The 20969-nt window shown below is 45.1% G+C and overlaps 1 protein-coding gene across 6 annotated transcripts in view; it reads right to left on the bottom strand.

Annotated features, from left to right (window-relative positions):
• Rapgef4 (Rap guanine nucleotide exchange factor 4) overlaps nucleotides 1-20969 on the bottom strand; it is a 292946-nt gene that overhangs the window by 66893 nt on the left and 205084 nt on the right. For 4 of the 6 annotated variants that reach the window (XM_029474005.2, XM_029474008.2, XM_021156131.3 and 1 more), the window contains 4 exons: nucleotides 15458-15511; nucleotides 15026-15132; nucleotides 11797-11918; nucleotides 10017-10200 (listed from right to left, as the gene is read on the bottom strand). In XM_029474005.2, coding sequence (XP_029329865.1) covers nucleotides 10017-10200; nucleotides 11797-11918; nucleotides 15026-15132; nucleotides 15458-15511 — 467 coding nt within the window. Of the gene's footprint in view, nucleotides 1-10016; nucleotides 10201-11796; nucleotides 11919-15025; nucleotides 15133-15457; nucleotides 15512-15655; nucleotides 15704-20969 lie in introns of those variants that run through there. The other 2 variants (XM_029474009.2, XM_029474006.2) reach the window with 2 other exon arrangements.

The raw sequence follows: 20969 nt of genomic DNA on the forward strand, positions 1-20969 counted from the left end.
ATAACAGCAACAAACTTGGCTTCTCCCAAGGCCACTGGCTCAGGGCCACTGTGCCATCTAGCATCTTCGGGAAGGTTCATCTCTCCACTCTCTCTTCAGATAGTGATACTCCCCTTGATCTGCCCCCAGCCCTCAAAGAGCATCTGAGAACATCTAAAACTGGGCCTTCCCTACCACAATCACTGAACAAAGTCATATTTTAAAAGTGGGTCTCTTGTGGCAAACAGTGGCATTAGGTACCTTTCATGCTTTGGTTTTTATGGGGACAACAGGGGGGGAATGGAGAAGCAATCCTACAAATCAGCCCCCAGCCTGTTCAATCAGTAATGAAAGGGTCCCAAGGACTGAAGGCAATTTGGCTTTCAAGAGGAAAGGGAAACAAGGTGAGAGCGGGGAGGAGATAACTCCCATGGACCTTCAGAAGAGGAACCCGAGAGGCTGGGGAAGTGAATTGACTCTCTGGATGCTGAGTGGCAGCTGGTGAATGTACCTGGTCTTTACTTGTCCTTCCCCAGATGTCACAGGGAGAGATGCTAGGCATCCCTGCTCCTTTTCAAACCTGCGTGGTGCCACATTGATGTGGATTTGTTGGATCCCGCTGTGGAAAGGCCTAGTTTCTACAAGGGCTGCATTCTGGCAGCAACGTTTAGTTACAGACAAGATAATAAACGGGGATGGAGGGAGAAGCAGTTTATACATTAAAGGATGGGAGGGCTCAGGTGATATTGGACGCTGCTGGTAAATACCGTTTTATCAAGGAATTTATCAAGGTCAGAGATGGAGTTCCTCAGCTACTGGGATGTGGATAAAATAAGAAATTCACCCATCTACCAAGTGGCATGTAGGCATGACTCTGGGTACAATATGCAGGGGAGAAAGTGAATAAACTGGCTCCAGTAGACCCGCCACCTGGTAAACACTAATCTTTGTAGAAAACACCAAGAGAAGTCAACATAATAAATGCAAATACAAGTCACATATAAGTTTCTAAATTTTAAGAAGTGTTTCATTTACCTCTGGGGAGGGCCGTTTATGTCTGGTGTAGGACTTTACCGCAATCCACCTGATGCTCTGTTAAGTCATATGTAACATTGTATCTATCACTCTCCGATGCCCTAGAGACCATGGATAAATCTTACTTCTTCTACTCCCCTTTAAGGGAACTATGGAAGGGATCTGTACTCTTGTCTAGAGAAACAGTTTGGTTTTGTTGCATGCTTGCTTGCTTTTCCTACCTCTCAATGTCCTTCTTTATACACGTAAGGGACATTTCCTGTGACTAAATAAAGTGGCTGACCCAGCTGTCACCCTTTCACCTTATCTTAACCACAGAGAAGTTTGTTACATGCAAGTGGCTCTCTTCTGTTCTAACTATAAAGCCTATGCAGTGGGGCTTCGTGCTTCTCTACAAGATTAGAAATAAATACAGACTACCAGTAAACAGGGAAAGCTTTCTGTTTGTGAGAAAGGATACCGTCCCTGTAAGACATGGGACCCTGGTTCCATAGGTCAGAGACTCTAAGTGCTTTTAGGACAAGGTGATGGGTTGTGCTCAGGCACATAAAATGCCTAATGGTCTTCCAGCATATGTGTCTTACAAGAACACTCTAGAAGTTTAACACTGAACTTCTATTGGGAAAATAAAGTATTATTTGTCTTTGTCTTATGAGTATAGATGAGTTTCTGCATGTGTGTTTGTGGACCATGTGCATGCCCAGTGCCCAAGACACCCAGAGGAGGGTGTCAGATCCCCTGGAACTGGAATTACGGGCTGCTGTGAGTCACCATGCAGGGCTGTAAACTAAACTCCAGTCCTCTATCAGAGCAGTAAGTGCTCAAACATTGAGTCATCTCTCGAGCCCTTAACGTTAAACTTTGCTAAGATGTACAACTACTGGTACTTTCCTTTGAGATACCCAAATATTAAGTAGAAGAGGACTAGCCAATTAGGATGGAGTCAGATGCCAAAGCTCACATACCAAAGGTTTTGAGAACAATAGAAAATACAAACTCTCAGTAGTGCTATAGGGACACACGGTCAGCTTTACCTTTTCCTCAGTAAACTGTCAGTTCTTACTAGGCTTAAGGTGAATTATCCTATCATAGTCTCTCCTCCTCGTCTTCCTCCTGTCCCCCTTCTCCTCTTCCTCCTCTTATTTAGTCATCTCATTGTAACTCACTAGCTGTACTAGAAAAAAGAAACGTGAAGCAGCTTCGCATGAAGGAAGGCATATTTCAACAAGAAGAAAATCACTTGACGTCTCCTTAGCCCCATTTCTTATTCTGAACACGGAAAGTTTAATTTGTCCGCGTGAAGTTTAAAGAGTTACTTAATGCTTCAGGGTCGAAGGATGTGAGGTCACCATGTAAACTACGCAGTGCTATTCAAATATGAGTCACTAAGTTTTGTGTGTGGCTCTGGTGGAGTAAGGTGGCTCCTCCCAGCCAATGGTTTGTCTCCTTACTCGAGTTTTCCAGCACCTCTACACAGCTGTAAAGACAAGCCAATTAGTAACCCCAAGCTAAGGATCAGTTTTAGCAATAAAATTATGCATGAGAGCCAGGCATGGTTGTATAACCTTTTAGTCCCAGCACCCCAGAGACAGAGCCAGGCATGTATTTGCAAATTTGAAGCCATTCTGGTTTACATAGTGAAACTCAACCTGAAAAAAAAAAAAAAAGCACGAAACATATATACTTTTAAGAAAGTCTTGTTTATCTGAAATCTCAGTTTAGTTGGGCATCCTGTATTTAATCTGGAAACACTAATCATAAAACGTTTCATTTCTGTGGATTCAGTTTTGACAATGTTTCACCCACATGGACTCGGCTGCTGACAACACAGAGAGCTCAGTGCCTGAGAGCCATGTAAGAGAACTACAGGATCCAGGAGCTTACAAGAAAGGCTAACCTCCATTATTATCAGAACCCTCTGTGGACTGTGGAATCACTGGAGCCTCCCTCAAAGGAAAGCATGCTCTCTCTACAGAGGACAAACACTTGCGCTCTGTTCTCTATGGTGATAACATATTGAATGTATTATGCTCATGTCAGATGTAGAGAAGAATGATTTAATGATATGAGGTAATCGTGTAATAACTACTTTAAAATCTGACTTCCTTGACATCTTCTTCACCAATGCCCCAAATATAACCTAGAAAGTTTTTCCAAGTCCCTTCAGAACCATGGCAGGTAGAACACAGCTCCAGAGTTAGCCATCTGGATCAAATTCTGAGCCCACCATCACCTGGATAACCACAGGCAACTGACTTTGCCTAAGCTTTGGTTTCCTAACATACAAGATGGGAAGTGTGTTAACTACCTCATGGTTGGTTGAGAGAATCAAATTAAGGGGTTATTTAGTCCAGTGCCTAGCACACATGCACTTAATAAATGCTGCCTATCATTAAGTACAATTGCATTTGTGTTTCCATTTACAAGACCTTGGAAAGCAGGGAGAGGGTTAGCAGGCATTATTAAATTCTTCGAGATTTGGACCCAAGAGATGTTGGATGTGTTAATGGCAAATCTGTGAGAATAGAATCCTGGCTCTCGTACTCTGTGTTACTGATGAGTTATTTAGTGGGCTCTTGGATTGCATGCATGTATTTCAAATGGTATCATTAAATTCTCCAAAACCCAATAATTTTATTCTCATACAAATATCTAGCTGTTCATAGTCTTGGCCTCTGTAGTCCATTCTCTACAATCATCAGGGAATTCAACTTCAGAGATCAATGTGCTGCATATCTGGCCATTCACATCTTCCCTTCATGCTCTTCCACCATGCCCCAAAATGACTACATTGCTTCTAATCCAAAGATGGCTTAGCTGGTCTCCCCTCATCTGACCTCTGACGTAACTCTGCTCTGGGTCTGGGTCCTTCAGGGTCAGTTCTTTACTTTCCCAGTATGATTCTGGTCTACTCCCATGCTTGTGCCCCTGGCCAGCTTAAAGCTTCTTCTTTGCTTTGGGAGAAAGAGCACTGAGGTGACAGCCTTTGTTGCTCCTAAGAAGCAGAGAATCAGCCCACACATTCATCCATGCTACAGTGAATGCATGCAGGAACTTTCGGTCAGATAGCATGTTCCACCCTCCTTAAGACCCCAGCCTTAGAGAGCTTCATACCATCAATTGTAGGAAAAAAACAACCTGAAAATCAATAGAGAGCTAGCTACCAAAATGTTAATCGTAATTATCTATCTGGAGATAGAGTGCATGTGATATGCATTCTTTTGAAACTCCTACTAGTTTTCAAATTTTCTACAACAAATACATTGACTTGAAGTCATTAAAATACATTAAAATTAAAATATTAAAACATTTGACTTGAAGTATTCAGACCTTGAGCTGATCTTACCGTGAACACTAAAGTGTAAGAGTGTAGTAGCTATAGCACCACTACCCCGGGTCTGAATCATAATGGCAAGCAGTTCTGTGCGCTTTCTTGGGTATGCAGACATGAGCAGAATGTGACACACTGCTTTTATAGGGAAGATGTAATTCTAAAGTCAAGAAATGATTCACTTAATGAAATCATTTATACAGGTACAGTCGCTAAGCTTCCAATGAGGACATAGCAACCTTTGCAGTGAGAACAGAGGCAGTTTGCCATTGAGTGGTGCACTGTGGGAAGGTCCGTGCTGAGTGGTGCATCGTGGGAAGGTCGGCACTGAGTAGTGCACTGTGGGAGGATCGGCACTGAGTGGTGCACTGTGGGAGGATCGGCACTGAGCGGTGCACTGTGGGAAGGTCTGCGCTGAGTGGTGCGCTGTGGGAGGGTCCATGGAGCAGCCCTGTTTCCTAGCTTTAGCTCCTGAGCTCAGGCTTCTTTCCTCTGACCATCATGTGAGGATGGACTGCCTGATGGTGAACATTCTCTTGGCAAGTACTTCCTCCCCAGAAGTGAAGACAGTGACTTCTGGCTGGTGAACCGGAGATCTCCAGAGTAAAGGGACCGTCCTAAAAATATCATGATTTCAGACCTCACATCCTCAAAAACAGTCTGGACAAACAAAGATGCAGTTAAGGCAAGTCGGGATGGTGAGATGGCTTAGTGGTTAGGAGGGCTTCCTGCTCTTCCAGAAGACCCCAGGGCAGTTCCCAATGTCTACGTCAGGCAACCCAGAGGAAAATCCAATGCCCTTTTCTGGCCTCTCGCGCATGCGCGCGCGCACACACACACACACACACACACACACACACACACACACAGAGAGAGAGAGAGAGAGAGAGAGAGAGAGAGAGAGAGAGAGACTGTGAGAAAGGTCCACATTGAAGGGTACACTGTGGGAAGGGCAAGAATTATAAAATAACTTAGAAAACAAGATTTGCTAGTGAAGAGAAATTACACAGCTTCTTGAGCACTCCCCAACAAATTTATAGAGCACACAGTCAGTCAGCAGGGCTGCTGGGCATTAGAGCCATGAGTGGACAGTGGTGGATAACCCTGCACCCCACCCTTCCCAGGGTTTCCTCACAGCACTCATTTCCAGCCTTATGCCAATGTCTAAAACCTTTCATGGACCACATAAAACAAATGAGTTCAAGTTGATGAGTTTCTGGACCATTCAGAAGACTCCAGAACTTGTTAAAAATGTTTAATATGACAATCTAATTTTTCTGTGCTGTTCTTTACTTTCTCTGGGCTCAATGGACTTCTTCCCTTTCCAACTACGTAAGAGTCTAGGATTTAGGAAATTTCAGAATTGTAGACCTAGAATTTGATTTGAGAAATATGAGCTTCATTTCTCTCCCACTCTGGGCAAGCCTCTGAGAGACCCCTCAAAAGTGGGGGCACAGTGTTCCACTCTCCACGGAAGGAGCTAGAACGTGTGTATGCAGGAGAGTCCTGTTTCTATGAAGCCTCTTTGTATCCAGCTGGCTTTACTTTTTACAATATTGTACTTATGTGGTCACCTCTGTATCTTTAGACCCCCGGTTTCCTATCCAAGTGCCTGCTTAAACGTACCCAAGTGCCCACTTCTGCATGTAAGAGTCTGCTGTATCTATGCATGTAGAGTCGTTCAGATTTATAAACAAAGCAAAGTCAAAACAATAAGCTCTGAGAGTTCATTTGTGTTTGATGGCCCTGTCTCAACGCTACAACAACAGCACCATCAACCTGTCACTGTTCTGTAGCATCTGCCCCCAAATGCCACCCAGGTCCACACCTGTGCAACCACAATGGGCATTGTGAGTCACTCTGTCTGCCACCACATAAAAAGCTAATTTCACATTCAGAATGTATGTTTTTTTTTTCTTTCAATACCAATAGCAACAAGAGTGTGCCAAAAAATTGGCCCTGAAGCTGTATTCTGTTTTTTAAACTGCAGAACACTCTTTCATACTTTGACAGTTAAAATGCTGCAGTTAATGTAATAAACAGAGAATTTTTCTAAGTAGCCTGTCAAAACAAGTGACACTTTTTTTTTTAGCTAGCGAGTCTCAGACTCCGAACAATAGGAAGTACCTTTCAAAGCAACATCTTCATTATACAATCAAATTCTCAAAGTAATCTTCTCATCAAAGAATATTGTGTTATTTCTTTCCCAGTAATTATCAGAGTTCTGCAACCTCTCTGGCAGTGGTGACTATTATAAATGCAGCTGCGCTGAGTTCAAACACTGGGGTCTTGGCCCCGCTGACATGGAGCCAGCCTATGCCTTGGTTCCACACTTCTCAGTGACTGCAGTTTAGGCAGTGAGGGGCCAACCTACCCAAGACCTATGGATTTAGCTTCAGTCTCCAAGAGTGAAGTGCTCTCTCCCTCCCTCCCTCCCTCCCTCCCTCCCTCCCTCCCTCCCTCCCTCCAAGAACAGAAGTGCTGCAGATGACACTTAGCCAAGTCAGTTTCTTTCCTTTCCCCTTACATAGAGTCAAGTGGTATCTCCAAAGATCACTAGAAAATTGAAAGATAGCCAACCAAAAAATAGAGGGGTGTGGGTGTGGGTGTGTGTGGGTGTGCGTGTGTAGAACTTGAGTGTCTGTCTCACAAAACTAGATTCCTTAGTTTTCACTCTTCTATCCCTTAGGAGCTGCCATTCAAGTAGGAAGAAAATCTATAAGCCAAAAGGAGCATTGGCAGCTCAATCCCAATATTTGACAAATTAAAAAAACAAAAAACGGGGGCTGGGGGTGGAGGGGGATAAGAAGAAAATTCCCAGACGATACATTGAGAAATATTAGTGGATCTTTATCTTGTTTGTTTCTTTGTTTGTTTGGAGACATGATCTCCATCTGTAATCCAAACTAGCATGAACTTGCTGTGTTACCCTGGATAGCCTGACACTCCAAATCTTCCTGCTTCTGTTTCTAAAGTGCTTGAGCCCCGGCCTGAGCCACACCACCAAGTGAAAACCTGGCATTCAATAGCCAGAGGTCAACTGGGAAATGAACTTTCTTGGGAGATTTGGGTTTCTAGGGTTCACCTAAATGCATCACAAGTGTGGGTGAAAATGGCAGCAGTACCACCTCTCTTTACGAGTGCTGGGATCGAACCCGTGGCTTCACTCATACATGCTAGACAAGTTCTTAACCCCCAACCCAGAGGATCTTATTTCTACAGACGACTCATGAAACCTAGCCATGAGGTCTAGAGCATCCAGCAGGCACTCAATAAATGGCTGCCTAGCTGTGTAGTCTGGAGCATACAGCAGGTACTCAATAAACGGCTGCCCCGTTTGAATCTAATTTGGCAGCGCTTTTCTTATTGGATTACAACATACAAACAGCTTATCCTTTTTTACATTTTAGTCTACTTGGTAAGTGGTCAAAAATATTAGTGAATCGAAAGGTATTTCTGCCTCTTTGAAGCAAAGAAGAGCTGAGGAAGGGTTGGCAGGGGCTGTGAACTCACACACTCACTTGCAAATGCTTCCTGATGCCTTTCTTGTTGGGGACATAGCCTGACAATTCCACAGAAGAGCAACTCCCCTCTCCACAGAATAGAATGCTAACACACACTGCCTATCTATCATAGGATGCAGTGCAGTCCCCATTGAATTTTTGTTCTCAGGTCTTCAGAGCTATCTTCTGCTCTCCCAGAGTTCAGAAAGAAGGAACAAGCCCCTTGTCTACTTAACTTAATTCCACAGTATTCAGAACTGGTCAAAGAAACACGGCATTGTGTGATTGCCTTTCACAGACCCCCAGATTTTAGCTGCCTGTCAGCAGGAGAGAACTGTTTGCGGGAGGGACACATGGGGCAGGCCCCCCTGACATTGAATGCCTTTAGTACTCCTTGGTCTTCAGCTCTCCCCAGTGAATACCATCTGCCTGGTATCCATGCATGTATTCTGACAACCTGAACACCTCCATACATTTCCAGATGCCTTAAAGTCATCTCAGCCAGAATGACAGTGGTTGGGATGACCATGACAGCAAGGAACCAGCCAAAAGGGGAGTGACCCAGGAAATGATGAGGGAGGACAGGTGGTGGATGAATGGGTCAAGAGAAAGGGAGGCAGTCAGACTGGAGAGAAAGTGTAGTTTCTGATGGCATCGTTCATTTGTGTTCCAAAGCCCCAGGGAATTCTTGTGTCCTCGGCCACCCTCCCCATGATCCTTCAGGGCAGACAGAGCATAAATTGGCTGGGCAGGTTCCTTGGACCCTACTCCTGCTTAGGTCAGTGAAGCTCTGGCTTTTCTATTTGATATTTTGGAATCTTCTATAAAATTTCTGTTTGAAGAGAGGGTATTGAGGCTGAAAGAGCTGAAAGCCATGGTTCTAGAGTTAAGGATGGTAGTGCCAGCTGGGATGAGGGGAAAGGCCTTTGAAATGCTCTGTGTGGGAGATTAAGCCCCAAGAGAGAGTTTGGACAAAGGGGGCATGGTGTGACAAAATGACATGTGTTTAAAAAGCCTGTGCAGCATGGAGTATGGGCCAGTGAAAGGCAGAGAGCCCTGGGGGAAGGAGATAAAGCTGTACTCAGAGGCTATTGTGAATTGGTCCGAGGGGCAGAAGCTGGGGAAGTCTGTCTGAGGGACAGCTCTCACTTGGAAAGTGCCCAGTGGACATAGCAGACATAAAACTGAATGTCCTTATGGAGACCTGATAATAAAAGGTCGGCAGAGCCCTGGACTCAGAGTTGACATTCATAGCTGCCTGGTACTGGTTGTATGGTGGAGGGAGGTTTCATTTCCAGCATGAAAATATAAACCTGAATGTGGGGCTTCCAAATCTAGTCCCAAGCCATGCCTACTTCAAAGGTCTCCCTGAGTGGGAAAGCTTGGGGGCAGCCATGGTATGCATGCCCTGGAGCAATCAGTAAAATGCCTTGCATCTAACAGGACCTTGACAGGTTTTTCCTTCTTCGGCCTAAGTATCTCAAGGTTGTCAATGTCAGGTTATAGTCAGCTGTGGCAGACAAGGTAGTTTCCAGCTGCTTCACTGACTGGATGGAGGCCTTAAGGGCTTATCAAAAGAATGGATGGATGGATAGATGGATGGATGGATGGATGGATTGATGGATGGATGGATGGATGGATGGATGGATGGATGGATGGATGGACAGATAAACGGGTGGACGGGTGGATGGATGAATGGTTGGGTGGGAGGGTAGATAGGAAGATGGATGGATGGATGGGTGGATGGATGGATGGATGGATGGATGGATGGATGGATGGATGGGTGAATGAGTCTAACACAGGTATGAGAGCTTTGCTTCTGAGGACTTTTGCCTCTAGCACTATGAAGAAAGGGGCTGCCGCAGTCTGGCCTAGAAGCAGACCAGTTTCTGTTTGCCATTGGCCAAAGGTCATTTAATATGGGGGCTCCAGTTTGAGATCCTGAGCTTCCTGCTAAAGATCTATAGTTTAAACTGACATGAGGGGAAAGTGGAGTTTTGGGGGGCAAAGCTAAAAATATAATAGAGACAAGCAGCACTGCAGTCTCTCCCCGTTGTTGTCTCCTCTGACATGGGGGAAGACTAGGACTTTTGCTGCCGTGCGTCCCTCCCCAGGGTCCCTGCAGCAGTCTGGGCCAGCCAGATGAGATGCTCCTGGCTCTCACTTACGGTTTTCGCAGGATCATTCTCATGTGGGCGTCAGGGCCCATCTGTGAGAGCAGCAGCATGGTGTCCTGAAGTTCTTCATCACACTCCTTCTTCTCTTCCTCAGTAGGCAAAGGGGCATCCTCACGCTCGTCATCCAGAAATCGATAAAATAAATATTTGTCTTGGAAATGGCGCTCCTGGTCCACTGCGGGAAACATGGAGGCAAGGGTCAGCTGGGGCTTGAAGCTGGGCAGGAGTCTGACAAGAGTTGTGCAGCTGAACAGCAGAATCCGAGTCCTTCAAACTCCACCTCACCCAGGCGGGGCAGCCGGGAGTGACGCCATGCCAACTGCAGTCATTTCTGCCACAGCCACTTAGAACCACCCGGATTTGGACTTTCTGGGCCTCCTGCTGAGCACCTGCCAGCTTTTATGGAATGAGCACACTATGCCTTGGGGTAGCCTTTTCTACAGGGTAGGGCATGTGTCCCAAACTGGTAAGCTCCTGTCTGAGAATGCTTGTTTGAGAGGACAGTCTTACAGGAGACATTCCTTTGGGAAGTCAGAACTTAAGCTTTTCTTTCTATATGCAGTTAGGCATACTTCTCATCCCACTTGGGAGGATGGCTACCAGAGTATTAATTAGTGATATGAACACAGCCAACCAGACCATGCTTCTAGATCACAGACTCCTTGAAGGAAATTGGGGTCATTTTCTTGCAGAGAAATGCTCCTCCCTTTCTTTTGGCAAAGCTGGGGACTCAAACCCAGGAACTCTCACATATTAACCAAGTGATCAACAACAAGATCTAGTAGATCTCTGTTAGGAAAAAAAAAAAGGTAGACTAGGGTAGCACCTCTTGTCTAAGTGTCTGAGCATCATTTAGTCCCTTTATAGCTTGGGTTGTCAATATGTTCAAAAGACAGAGAACACTGGTAGACCCTTCCAGGGCCCCAAAACAGGGATGGGAGCAGCGGTGGCAGCAAGGGCGGCTGCAGGGGCAACAGCCACATATAGGTACTTCTTGCAAACCAATATGCTTAGAATCCATCCCAGACTGCAAAGTTGGAATCTACATCTCAGCAAGAGCTCCAGGAGATTGGAATGCACATTAAAGTCTGAGAAACTCAAGCAAAATTATTATTCCCATGTTCCCAGGTGTTGGCGAGTGAAATGGATGATTTGAATATTTTCATGTTTAGAAAAGTAGTCTTAAACAAGTGGCATTAGCAGTTCAGTGACAGGCGCCCGCCAGCCCCCGGCTAGCTCTTCTGTTCAGCGAGAGCCGCGGTAGTGACTGGAGACAGCAATTGCAGAGCGCAGCTCTGATTTTAAATATGGTCATCCTGCCGGTATACAAATTGGCTCTCCCAGACAGTGGCACAGCTAAAAGGCAGTGTCTGAATTCATTACTGACTCTCATGTCATCAGCCCGGCCACACATTTCATTGCTCTCTCACTCTGCCCCTGCATCAGGACCGCTATGCAATGCTTGGAGTATAATCACACTATCAATGAACCATGAATGCAAACTAATAAACATAATTGGAGCTGATGCACTCCGGTTGCAATTTCATTTTCCTTTCCTTCATTCTCGGAAGTTAGGAAGGTTCAATGTGGAACATTGCAATCAATAGCATCCGCTCGCTGCATTTGTATTACTAAATGAAGATGCTAGCTTGGTGGTTCTTTAAGGGGATCGTAATTCTTTCTTGCTCATTTGGGAATTCAGCAATAGCTTACCCAGAGAAATATGCTTTGCATTTCTTGAGAATTTTCCAGAGCCTGTGGCTCATCTTACCATGGTTGAGGACACCATCTTCCAGCAAGACTTGCCACATGCCAACAGCTTGAGTCCGTGAGTGAACACAGGATGTCTGCTGTATCATCCAGTCTACCAGCTCAGTCCCAACACAGCATTGTCTAAAGGAGATAAGACACGGGAGATAGGAAAACCATACATTTGCAGAGAGGAGAGAGAAAGAGAGAGGAAGGGAGAGAGGGCGAGGGCGAGGGCGAGGGCGAGGGCGAGGGAGAGGGAGAGGGAGAGGGAGAGGGAGAGGGAGAGGGAGAGGGAGAGGGAGAGGGAGAGGGAGAGGGAGAGGGAGAGGGAGAGGGAGAGGGAGAGGGAGAGGGAGAGGGAGAGGGAGAGGGAGAGGGAGAGGGAGAGGGAGAATAATCTTCCAGAGCAGAACCTTCCAAAGAGTATGGCACTATAAGAGGAATCCAGGGCAAGGGAAGCACTATAGGGTATATAGCTTTAGACCCTTACATCTTCTAAGCAGGGTCATGTCAATAACACTATAACACAAAACACCAAACTGCTCAAAGGACTGGTGGAGGGGAAAGTATTATCCTTCCTTCTAAGTCTATCACTGTGAGCTGGTTCCAGAACATCTCAGTGTGAGGGGTGTTGGGAAAAATAAGCAATTAGCAATGCAAATCTCTCCGAAAAAGTTCTGTATAATGAGCATTAACACATACATCTACAGAATCTGTCATCTGACAACACCAAATGTCCCCTGTATATTCATGTGTTAGTTCCAAAGCTGAGCCCTGTGGTGAGTTGGTCTAGGTAGACAGACTATGAATATTAGTTAGGAAATACACAATTATACACTTAATGGGGTGAGAAAATAGAGCAGGTGGGGTGTGTGTGTGTGTGTGTGTGTGTGTGTGTGTGTGTGTGTGTGTATGTGTGTGTGTAAGGGAGAAAGTGGACTCTTGAAGTCCTAGGGACAGATCCCGAGGGACAGTAGAACAGGCAGGGCAGGGAGGCTCAGAGCAGCTGGCAGTGTGCACCAGGGCCTGATTTATTGGTTGCCTCCCTTTGTATGCTAAGAATGGGAGCACCTCTGGGAATGAGCAAAGACTAGGCAAACCTAAAGAATGCTGTCATGAACTGAAGTAGGTTCCCTGCTCTGGGCCAGCTTAGGAAAAAAATCTTGAAGCAGAGAAGCTATGAGCTAGGACAACAGGTTTGTTATTTATTAGCTGTGTGACTCTGGCCAGCTCTCTGGCTCTGTTCTCTTCTCGGTAGGAGAAAGGAAGGTCGGGTGATGGACTGGGAGGCCTTCTCCAGTTCCAATATTCTAGAATCTCTGAAATCTATGAAAACTCCTGGGATGAGCTGACTGGAGCCAAGGAGGGCTGCTGAGGCCAGTCTACACCTACCTATCACCTATCAAAGGATGAAGAGACGCCTACATCTTTACTCTGAACTAACCATGTACCACTGAACTAAGCATATAAAATAAACAAGTATTTCTTTTATAATTTGGTCATTTATTAGTGGAATAGTTCCTATAAAAGTAGAGAAATAATTTTATTTGACTTTTAGTCCAATGATTTCTTTTAAAGTTAAAAAAAAAAAAAAGAACAAAAGCAGCAGAGAGGACTCAGTGCATTGAGTTTCTAGGAAAGACCTAGGACTTTGGAGCCAGAATACACAGCAGGGCACACAGCAGAGCCCTGGGTATTTTTTTTTTCCCACTAAATGACACTCACACTTGAGAACTGACGGACAACCAGAAGCATAGTGGTCATTGGGGGTGATAGTGATGCTGCAGGGGCTTCAGCTCTCTGACACTGAAGCAATCATATAACAGGATAAAGAGCAGGAAGGAGAGAGAAGGCAGAGCTTGCCAGTACAGATCTGGGACAAGAATTCCAACTGTTACGGGAGAAGAGTCTGTGTCTCTGGCTTCCAGTGAGGTCCTCTGGTCATCATTAATCTGTGTCATAGGGTGTGGGGCAGATATAACACCTCCATGTCAGGGTTTAAATCTCAGTGGGATGGCACAAGGAAGAGATCAGATTCTGACTTCCAGTTTCCAGTACTCGTCACCAAGCATGACATGTTTAATGGAATTTTCCTAGCACGAGTCAATAGCTGGGAGACCTTACTCACGTCTTAAGAGAGAAAAATAATTGAATCATTCAAAGAAAAAGATCTTTTCAGCCATGTGAGATTTTGAGGCCAACTGAAAGTTAAAGTGCCAAAGGACCAAAGGGGCTGAACTCGGGGGACTTGTGACCCATGTGTTTTAGTCTTCTTTGGTTTTATTTTAAATCTCAACTCTCCTTAGAACTGTAATAGTGTAAGTGAGCCACAGAATCCAGACAGATTAACTTACTGGGCTATAGAACAAGACTTACAGATGTAATTTCTGAAAATAGTCAGCGAGTGAGCATAGAGGGCTGGGAGCTGGCTCAGTGCTGAGGGCATGTGCTGCACAAGCCTGAGAACTTGAGTCTGAATTTCCAGTATTAAAGCTAGGGGTGGCCAGGCACATGCATGTCACTCCAGTACTGTGACAGACAGAGACAGGGCGTCCCAGGGACTCGCTGGATGCCATCTGAGCTTCAGGTTCAGTGAGAGACTCTGTACCAAGGATGGACAGTAATAGAACAGGTACCCAATATCCTCCTCTGGCCTCAGCAAGTATACACCCTCTCTCCCAGGTTAAGTATCTAACCAAAATAAACCATACTATAAAACAAATTCCATAAAAGGACTTGTATATTTTGTTCACTTATGTGTCATCAAGATCTGCAACACTATGACTTCAAAAAAAAAAATCTCTGAATTTGTCAATCATCTACTTGGTTTAAATCTTGCTTGTGTACTCACTAGATGTAAGATTTTGTGAAGGGAAACTATTCAGTCTCTTCGCCTTAGATAAAACTAACCTCAGTTTTATCATCTGAGAAATGGACAGAGACCTAGACACACCTTTCTAGTAGGGATGTGATGGATCACGTATCAGAATCAGTGGAGCATAAGTAAGGCCTGCGTGAATGTTAGCTGAACTTAGTAGGTCCACTGAACAATGCTGGCAAACTGACACACAACAAGTCCTCCTCTTTGTTCATGCCTGCCCAAATTAGCTAAGGAGTGGCTTGCCTGTAATTCTGAGGCTAAATCAAGTTAAGGCTGGATCCTGGGGACCTTATAAAAAAGGGCTATCTGTTCTTCTTTCATAAAGCATGGGTTGGAGGGGTCAAGCCATTAGAATGAGCAGACATACCTGTATGTCTTTAGGTGGTACTTTCTGTCTCTTATCATGTGGGGAGCTCGAGAGAGAATGGCAATTCGTAAAATTTTTCCAGCTCTGAGGATCTTCTCTGAAGGGACCTGTGTGTTAATCAGATGGGAGGAGGAGAGGGGGAAAGGAGACTTTATGGAAGGCAAATCAACCCAGTGAATTCTCAAACCATTGTCTAATCAGGGTCTGGATAGGAAAACATAACTCACTCATACATATTTACATTGTTCACTCATGTGACACCCGTGTGACATGTCACTGTTTTATGTGGGGAACAGAGACACACTGCATATTTATGGACTCTAGGAAGTGTGCGTGAGACGCCCTGACTTGATGCTCTGACACGGGAACCACCTCCACTGGTACTTAGGAATGGAGCTCGGACGGCTTGTCAACCCACCTACATCCCATTACCTTGGTAATGGTGTGAGCAGGACGGAGAGGAACGTGGGGTTCAATGAGAGGTGTCTGAAAAATAAAATGTTAAAGCAAAGGAAAATTAAACAAAAAGTTCAGTAAAGAAAATTATGGGTTGGAGATAATAGGAAATACCTTTTTTTTTTTAAATGAAACTCAAAATAGAATTTAAAAAAAGAGAGAGAGAGAAATCACCTGAAAGAACTTGAATGCACCGGCATTCAAAGGGCAAATCGGACCATTCGGTTTGCCAGCATTTAAGTATATATTGTTTAAAAAAATGAAAAAAACAAACAAACAGGAATGACTTGATGTTTGTAGGCTCCAGGGGGAGGAAAAGGACAACTGGTCAGAGCCTGACAAACATCAGAGCTGGAAGGAAGCAAACCAAGGTAAACAGTCAGAGGTTGAGTGACCCGTCCTGGCTGCGGATAAAGGATTGATTGATTTGAGCTGGGAGTGAGCTGAGACGTTCCCTTTTCTCTTGTATTGAATGATTGAGTCTAGAACTCAACAGAGGCAGTTGGTGTGTTTTGCTTTTTCTGAGAAAACCATGCAGCCTAAGGTTCCATGCCAAGTCAGACCAGCTCCAGGATTGAGACAGCACTCTTCATAAGAAACACGGTCTTCAGACGGATGCCATATATCTCAATCTAGGGAGGAATCCAGTTTCTACAGCATGAAACCGCTTAATCTTTGTTATATCACACATCTGGCAATTATCTTTCCAAATGTGTCTGGCCAATGGTGGTGGAGGCTGTTTGAAACACTTCCGAAAAGCATGGTGGAATTTTATTTCTTTGGAGCTTTAGTAGGCTGGAAGCTCCTTACCTATATACAATACTAGCTTCCCAAAGATGCACCCGTCTTTATCACCAGAACCTTTGTGTACTGGGTTACGTGACAAAAGGATGATGTGGGTGTGGCTACAGATCAAAATGGGGACACTTAGCCTGGTGTTTCTGGGGGTTTCTGTTTAAAAAAAATAAAGTAAGAATATCAGGCAGAATGCTGGCATTCGACAGTGGAAAGAGAAGCCAGCAACAGGATCCAGGAATGTGGGAGGCCTCACATGAAAACAGATGAGAGAGAGAGAGAGAGAGAGAGAGAGAGAGAGAGAGAGAGAGAGAGACCCTTGAGCCTCCCAAAGCATCCCAGTCTAGCCGAGGCTCACACTGGAGGTCTAGAGTCCAGCACTGTGGGCTCATAGACTTGATTGTCTGGGTCCACTCAGTGAGTGGCAGTTTGTTATAGTGGTTCTCAAATGCTGACATGGAGATTGCAACACTTTCTATCAATACCTCCTGCGCTTTGCGCATAGGAGTTATTGACAGTGAGAATACACAGATGATCTCATCTCTCCTCAATTAAAGTACAAAACCACTGAGGGAGAGGACAGCCAGTATCAGTGTTAAGAAATACTTGAAACCTCAATGTGAATACACAGAAATAAACATTATATTTACTAACAGCACGTTTCAGGCAGGTTGGTGCTTTCAACGTTATAATAGAGTGATGTTATAATGGGGGCACGAACACTAAACTTTAAAAACAAGATGCAGATTTGTTTGGGATGGCTATAGTCTCTTTGAACTCACTCACTACAACATTTTCTTCACAAGACTGGCATCCAGCAGACCCCACCCACGGAAACTGACAGTGTACAGACAGCTCATCACTTAGAACAAGCACAGACCAAAGGATGCCAGCGTGGTCCAATTCAAAATGGCATGCCTAGTAACTCCTGCACACCTTGAAGTAGACTTGAGATGGGTGAGGGGCTGTGGGACCATGGAACTCCATCACCATGGTACTCCGCTTAACCCAGAGCCTGACCAGCCAGGGTACTGATCCCTGAAACAAGCTAAAAGTTGCTGTGTACTTCCTTAGTATGAACTTCAGCTGCAGTGACCCTGTCCCTTCTGTACACAGGTAGCTTCTCGGTTACTGGTCTAGTTGTAAACACTTCTGGTTATTCTAGAAAGTGATGGTAGACACCCATCCCTTCTCCCTTTCTGGAAGAAGTTTAAAGCAGATGGATGTGGGGTTTGTTTTCTGGCCCACCTGTTCTTTCCTATGAGAAGCTGACACTCCCACCCCTGAGTCTTGTCTCTGCAAGGCTGGCTGATCTGAACACCAAGAGGAGACCCAAACTGACAGTGGCTGCTAAATGTTTTTTTTTCTGTTTGTTTGTTTTTGCTGAGCTGAATGAAACTCTTTGAAGATTCTATACATTTTTATTTGGCCTCTACTATATTGTACCAAATGCAAAAACTGGTACTTGTTTGGTTTTGTTGTTCAATGACTTTTATTCATGGTTTCTTGGAACCTTGAAAAGAAAGAATTGCTAAGCCAGGGGGAAGCATCAAGCTTCAACCAGAATGTTCCCTTTGCTTTGTGACTTCTAAAGGCATAAACTGTTCACAAGCCTCTTCAGGTGGACAATCCTAGGACCACCTCCAGAGCCAGGAGTCTGCTTCATCTGTTGAAAAGCAACGTTCTCCAACTGTCTCCAACTTTCTCCACCTCAGAGATGCTTGGTTTGGAGCATTACCATGAATGGGTGCTTTAAGGAGTGGATGCCCCTTTATTTAAACAAAGCCTGTGGCAGACACATGCAGGGAAATCAGGGAGCATAACCTCTTCAGAGAGGAGGACTTTGATTTTGAAGGGGATACCACATTCACTCAGGAATTCTGAGAAGGTGCCAGTGCTTGCCAGTCAGTGTTGTTACAGACAGAACTGAGACGAGCAAACAGGGTCTCTGGGAAACCATCCCTGGCCAAGGCCTGCTCAGGACTAGTGTGACTACTTTGCTTTTAGGTCTATCTACTTATTTTCAGCTTGTTTCCCTTGCCTTTCAAGTCAATTTCCCCTTGGCTATGCTATAGAGCAATAAGGAAATTTATTCTAGTTGTATTTTGTGAATAGTTAGGAAAGGCAGACAAAGTGTGGTAATTCTCATGAAGTGTTTAAGTGTTTAACCTGCCCTGGAGTATGCCCCAATTTGCACATATCTATCACGCTTCTTCATTGGTGCTAGCTCTGTTTCACTATTACTTTGGTTTTCACCAAGCAAACTGAGACTAGAGGTGTGCAGGGACTAGCCTGAGCTCACAGTGCTACTGTCTGGGATTGCTGAAGCTAGAGGCATGCAGGGACTAGCCTGAGCTCACAGTGCTACTGTCTGGGATTGCTGACCATTCAGTCTAGTGCTAGCTCACTCCAGAGCAGTGGCTCTCCACCTTCCTGATGCTGCAACCCTTTAACACAGTGCCTCATGCTGTGGCGACCCCAACCACTAAATTAATTCATTGCTGCTTCATAACTGCAATTTCGCTACTGCTATTAAATGTAACATAAATATATGATAGACAGGATGTCTGATGTGTGACCCTCTGGAGGGGGGGATCTCAAACCACAGGTTGAAAACCACTGCTCCAGTGTCGACCTCATAAGGACCAGTTACCACCACCACAGCCTCGGCCACCACCACCACCCCTTTTCTTCCACAAATATCTTGGCTCTCATGTTGGAAGATTTTGTATTCTATTTGACTGAAGTTCACTTAAAAGGGTAGGTACAACATGCCAGACGGCCCTTCTAGTCCAGACACCAGATTTGATTTTACAAATTTTCAGCAATAAATAGTCACTTTTACTAACCGAGACCACACTCACTGGCAGCGCTCAGAATGCTTAGTCATACAAAACTTTCTAAAATGCGTCTTGTGGTGGTTTAAATAAAAATGTCTCAATAGGCCAATAGGGACTGGCACTACTAGGAGGTGTGGCTTTATTGGAGGAAGTGTGTCATGGGGGTGGGGGTGGGGGTAGGCTTTGAGGTCTCAGTAGCTCCAGTTAGGCTTTGTAGCTCACTGTCTCTTCCTTCTGTCTACGGATCTCTCAGCTACCTCTGCAACACCACGACTGCCTGGTGGCACAACACCATTATCCTGGGAGGATAATGGACTAAACCGCTGAACTATAAGCCACCCCAGTTAAATATTTTCCTCATTAAAAGTTGATGGTCATGAAGTCTCTTTGCAGCCATAGAAACCCTAACTAAGACACAACTTGATAAGAATAAAACATCTACCCTTGAGGAGCTATACCTCAGGTATGAAATAAATATGCCAGAGAAAAAGTGTCACAGAAGTCTATGCAGGGCGATAGAAACTACTCAGAGACCTCACTAGTGAGGGAATTCTCTGCTGGGAAATAGTTTTACAGGTAAGGGAAGATGAGGAAGCCAGACAGATCCCCTCAGCCAAGTCCCGTGTTGACAGAGGAAGCCCTCGGGAAGATAGCAGGGGAAGAAAGAAGATGTGGAACTTGGAGGGTCTCAAGAACCCCTTGAGGCATGGCCACAGCTACTGATACCACTGGTCTACCCATTGCCAAGAGGCTACTGATACCACTGGTCTACCCATTGCCAAGAGGCTACTGATACCACTGGTCTACCCATTGCCAAGGGCAGGCAAGACTTACCCATACCCAATACCCCTCTGTTCAGAAACTAGAGAGAAAAGGGGATCATTCTGTTATGTCAATGACTAGGTTAAACAGGAGAGAGAGAAAAACAGCAAACCAAAGCAAGAAAACCAGCCTGGAGGACAGGAAGCCAGGAAACATGCTTGCAGAGACCAACTCAGCACAGGAAGGACACAGACAGGATCTGAAGGCCCACATGGTCATGGCAGCCACAGACTGGGGCAGAGTCTTACTACGCAGTACCCCAGACCTCTCACCCGCTAACTGTCCGATATCCCCTGAGTATTTCCTGTCCGGTACAGAAGAGGAAAGCCTATGGGAAGCCATTACAGCCCAGAGGCTTCATTACTGACTGCTTGGTTTGTGTCCAAGAGCTGACCTCTGTTTTGACCCGTAGCTAGAATGCATACATCGCAAGGGGCTGGACAAGGAATGGGCCCTCTCTGATTAAATTCCATACACTTCAACACACTCTCACGTGTTGACAGAAATTCCTGTGGGCACGAAAGAGTGCACGCCAGGCTGTGAACGAGGCTCCTCAAAGGCAGGCAGCGAGGACAGATAAGGGCAGAAGCGTTCTGCATTTTCTTGGCTGTCTCCCCTGAAGACTTCCCCCAGGACTAGCCATAATTGGTTTTTGTTTGTTTTAGGGAAGGGGTGCTATTTCAACTGCATTTTATTATGTTTCTATTACCAGTGAAAGGGGAAAGCAGTGAGGAAAAAAATACTCCTTTTGGCAAGTGAGCCAATTTAGAAATACTAATCAGGCAATGAAAAGTATGAATCCAGCTTCCATTACAAGGTGCACAATAACGCCTGTGCAGATATAATGAGGTAGATGAGGTCTTGTAATAGGCCTCACGGAAAACCATATGCAGACCCCTTTGAAAGCAGGGTGATTCTTTTTAGTCAAGTGTTTGCTCACAGAACCCTTTTTCAAGGCACGACATCTTAAGCCAAGAGACAAGAATAACAAGCTAGACAGGGACACAGCGCTCAGAGCAGACGCCAGCAAT

The sequence above is a fragment of the Mus caroli genome, unplaced genomic scaffold (genome assembly GCF_978045245.1).
Source record: "Mus caroli unplaced genomic scaffold, Mus_caroli_1 scaffold_2, whole genome shotgun sequence".
Taxonomy (NCBI): domain Eukaryota; kingdom Metazoa; phylum Chordata; class Mammalia; order Rodentia; family Muridae; genus Mus; species Mus caroli.